General features: G+C 38.6%; 1 protein-coding gene across 1 annotated transcript; it reads right to left on the reverse strand.

Annotated features, from left to right (window-relative positions):
• Nucleotides 1-2,928: 2,928 nt before the first annotated feature.
• On the reverse strand, nt 2,929-3,864 carry LOC118538130 (olfactory receptor 2D3-like). The gene has a single exon (XM_036095966.2). It carries the CDS (start codon nt 3,832-3,834, stop codon nt 2,929-2,931), a length of 906 nt encoding a protein of 301 aa, XP_035951859.2. The 5' UTR covers nt 3,835-3,864.
• Nucleotides 3,865-4,571: the final 707 nt, after the last annotated feature.

A 4,571-nucleotide genomic window follows, 5' to 3' on the forward strand; every position in this document is an offset into this window, starting at 1 on the left:
TATAAAAGAGAGATAGTTGAAAGCTGGTAGAGAGGAATACCCTGAAGATATGTTTCAGGGTAGTCTTTCACTCCTCCTTCCATGAGAAAATAAGGTGCTTCCCCTCACCTTAAGTGACAAGAGCTTCAAAAGTACTACTGGAGAACTTCATGTGTCTTATCTGGAATTTGATGAATGTTACAATAAGAACTTCTTCATAAATAAAAAAATCTAAAGGTCAATTATGGACTTGTATAGTCTCCCTAGTTGAAGAGACAGCATTCCACACTCCCAGAATTTAACAAAATAGGATCAAGCATGACTCCAATTAGCCATATGTGAATCCTATAGAAAAGAATCAGCCAAGATGTTTTGTAAAGGTGACTCAGGCCAATAGAACCACCTGGTAGGTTTAGGTGACCTCCCAACAGAGGGGTAAGCTATTAAGGGGGAGTCATATGTGACCAGCTAAAAGAGTTAGGGCCTTTAAAGGGGTGATTAAGTTAAATTTGGTCATTATGGTGGGCCGTAGTCTAATCTGAGTGGTGTCCTTATAAGAAAAGGAAAGTTAGACACACAAAGAGATATATGGGTACATGCACACGGAAGAAAGGCCCCGTGAGGACACAGAGAGAAGGCAGCCATATGCAAACCAAGTAGAGAGGACTCAGGAGAAACCAAACCTGCCAATACCTTGATCTTGGACTTATGTCTTTTACTTTCTCTTTTCTCTCTTTTCTTTCTCTTTTCCTTCTTTCCACCCAACCCCCATTTGCCAATCTCACCCCAATTCAGTGATTAATTTTTCCTATCCAAAATATTTCTGGTGGTTGTTCACACCAGCCACTTTCAGTACCAAATCTTATAATAATATTTTGGAGCTCTTGTCGCTATCATCAAACCCAAAAGTTTCTAAAATTGGTTTAAATATTATGCTATTGTCCTCCAACCTTCTCGGGCTGACAGCTCTCTATAGCTCCGTATCCACTTGGAAGAAGATTAGCAGCAATTCTATTCAGATTCCTTTCACTGTGGGTTTGGTGAAATGGCAATGAGACTTATTCAAGTTCTTCATGTATATGAAGCAATTTTAATTTTTATTACCTCACCACCACTGCACACTCTCTTGAGAAAGGAAAAGAAAGAAAGAAAGAAAAAAAGAAAGAAAGAAAGAAAGAAAGAAAGAGAAAGAAAGAGAAAGAAAGAAAGAAAGAGAAAGAAAGAAAGAAAGAAAGAAAGAAAGAAAGAAAGAAAGAAAGAAAGAAAGAAAGAAAAAGAAAGAACGAAAGAAAGAATTCTGAAAGGATAAAATTGAAATGTTGGCAGGACTTATTCCTGGAGGGGGAATCATATGTGATTTTATTTTATTTTTTTAATAATTCTCACATTATTCCTTCCATAATCAGAAAAGGAAACATTTAATTTTATTTTCTGAGGTTGAATTCACCTGTCCTCTGTACTCCCTCCAAAACAAAGAATGATAAATTTGAAAGCACTCTCACACTTATTGGTATTAGAGATTGCAGACAGCTACAAAGATGAGGAGGGTATGTGTAGTGATCCGAAGGGGCACCTGCACCCCAATGGTTATAGCAGCAATGTCCACAATAGCCAAACTGTGGAAAGAGCCCAGATGTCCATCGACAGATAAATGGATAAAGATGTGGTGTGTGTGTGTGTGTGTGTGTGTGTGTGTATATAATGGAATATTACACAGCCATCGAAAAATGAAATCTTGCCATTTGCAACAACGTGGATGGAACTAGAAGGTATTATGCTAAGTGAAATAAGTCAATCAGAGAAATACAATTATCATATGATCTCACTGATATGTGGAATTTGAGAAACAAGGCAGAGGATCGTAGGGGAAGAAAGGAAAAAATGAAACAAGACAAAACCAGAGAGGGAGACAAACCATAAGAGACTCTTAATCTCAGGAAACAAACTGAGGGTTGCTGGTGGGGGAGTGGGGTGGGGAGATGGGGTGGCTGGGTGATGGACATTGGAGAGGGTATGTGTTGTGGTGAGCACTGTGTGTTGTGTAAGACTGATGAATCACAGACCTATACCCCTGAAACAAATAAGACATTATATGTTAATAATAAAAAAATACTAAAAAAAAAAAGATGAGGGTATGAGAAACAATTAGGTGACACATGAAATTGGCCTGAGATAAAGTAGTACTTAGTAAAGGGGGGAGAAGGAATCGGATTCAATACTATTGGTAGAGAATTCTACATGGTCAAGCTTATTTGTCACAGACAACAGACACACATACAAACAGACAATTGTACATACTTGCATGCTCTTTTATACTTGCAGGTGCTATGCATAAAATCATGCACCAAAAAATGGAGGAAAGAGAAAAGAGAAAGAAGAAAGGAAGATAGATAGATCCCAGAAGACACACTTATGTCTGAATGGAATGCTGGCTTTTTAACCAGTTACTCTTGATTTAGTCAGGAATGTGGAAACAGAACCTCAACTAGCCCATAGGTGACTGTATGACAACTTGGGCTTCCCAGCTCATTTAGTGGGTGAAGGATGCTAGAAATATGTTCAGGGAGATTAATCAAATTTTTTTTCTTGGTCCAACATTTCAAGGGTGAAATTACTTTCCCTTGATATATTTCCCTCAGGGAAGAACTGCAGAAAGAGACCATTAGACGACAAAAGAGTGCAACTCCCCTTAGGACAGAGCATGACTCTCTCTTGTCCCAGAGGTAATGAAATCTTCTAAGGAAGGCATGAAGGTTTACTCATATTGTGATGTTCTGGACACAGCACTTGCACAAAGTAGGCATTTAATGAATATTTGTGGAGAAAAAAATCAACCGAGGCATATAAAGTGAGGGAAAGAAAGGATGAGAAGAGTAGAGCTATTGTTGTCAATCACAATCTTCCAAGTGCTTAAGAAAAATGTCAGAAATCACTGCCTCTGAAGGTAGACTATCTTCTAACCAGGTTCCTGAGAGCCCCCTTCACATCCTTGTTCCTCAGGCTGTAAATGATGGGGTTCAACATGGAAGTCATAACTGAATAGAACACAGAGATGACCTGATCCTTTTCATTCATTGTCTTGGAATTGGGTCTCATGTAGGCAAATATTCCAGAGCCATAGTAGAGAACCACAACAGTGAGATGGGAGCCACAGGTAGAGAAGATCTTGAGCCTCCCTTCCCCTGACTGCATCTGAATCACTGTGGAGATAATAGGCCAGTAGGAGACAAGGATGAGGGAGAGAAGTGCTAAGGGGATAATCACACCTATTGAAAAGAGGGCCATCTCAGCCTTGTATATGTCTGCTGAAGCCAGCTTCAGGAGTGCAGGAAGTTCACAAAAATAATGATTAATTACATTCTGGTAGGGAAGACAAAGTGTAAATGCACTGTCCACTGAACATACAAATGCCCCACTGATCCAAGACACTATGACCAACTGGACACAAACCCTCTGGGCCATGACAGTGGAATAATGCAGGGGCTTGCAGACAGCCACAGAATGGTCATAAGACATCACTGCCAGAAGTGCACACTCTGTACACCCTGCGAGAAGGAAGACAATCATCTGTAGTGAGCATCCAGCAGAGGAAATGGTTTTCCTTTTTACAAGGAAGTGGATCAACATCTGAGGAACAATGCTGAGGTCAGCAAAGGACAAGTTTTTGAGGAAGAAGTACATGGGAGTGTGAAGTTGAGAGTCAGTCTGAATAAGGATTATTATGAGCAGGTTTCCAAACACAGAGAGAAGGTAAATGATCAGGAAAACACAGAACAGCAAGATCTGGATCTTTGGATCCTGTGAAAATCCCAGCAAGATAAATTCAGCCACAGAAGTTTGGTTTCCTTCTCCCATTGATGTTTATTCCTGTTTACCTGTCATCAGAAAGAAAACACATGCATTCTGAATGTTCAGTTTTCACAAGCTGTATAAACAACACAATGATAGTGAGTGTACCTTGTTGGACTATTGGCTTTCAGATGCTTCCTAGTACATGTGCCAGTTAGCATTAGGATGCATATTGTTGTTACATAGTTTTTAAGCACATTTTTCCTTGCTTGATCCATTTGGTAGGCTGAGTATTACACCCAATACGGCTTCTCAAATAATCCTGATGTCAACATATTTACATATTGCTAAATTACTACGAAGTTTTATCAGAGGAATTGTCTTTGATTCAATTTAATTTTTTTCTTCTCAATAAATATTTCGTATTTACCTGAATTAGCAGTCTGAGAATGAGGTGAACTTGTTTAGTCAATAAAAACCACTTTTGTTTTTATAATTCAAAATCAAAACACAGAGGTCAATGACAAATTTGTTTATCATAGAGTAGGAAGTTCAAATTTGGTTTAAAGAATCAACAGGTAAATTGCAGCTATTAGTTCTTGCTTTTTCCCATAGCATTTTTAAAAGAGGCTTCTTAAGTAGCAATCAAACAGGGTAAAGGAAGAAAAGAAAAATTTATATCCATGGATCATAATCCTGGCCCTGGTACAAATATTTCACATGACAAAGAGGAAAAGTAGCATGAAAAAATGTGACATTCAAAAATGTAACATAATGATACTTGAGTGTCTACGGTCCTGTTC

Source organism: Halichoerus grypus, chromosome 11 (assembly GCF_964656455.1).
Source record: "Halichoerus grypus chromosome 11, mHalGry1.hap1.1, whole genome shotgun sequence".
Classification (NCBI taxonomy): Eukaryota; Metazoa; Chordata; class Mammalia; order Carnivora; family Phocidae; genus Halichoerus; species Halichoerus grypus.

Coding starts and splice junctions, on each gene's coding strand:
- LOC118538130 (XM_036095966.2), bottom strand. CDS start 3,834: ATGGGAGAAGGAAACCAAACTTCTGTGGCTGAATTTATCTTGCTGGGA.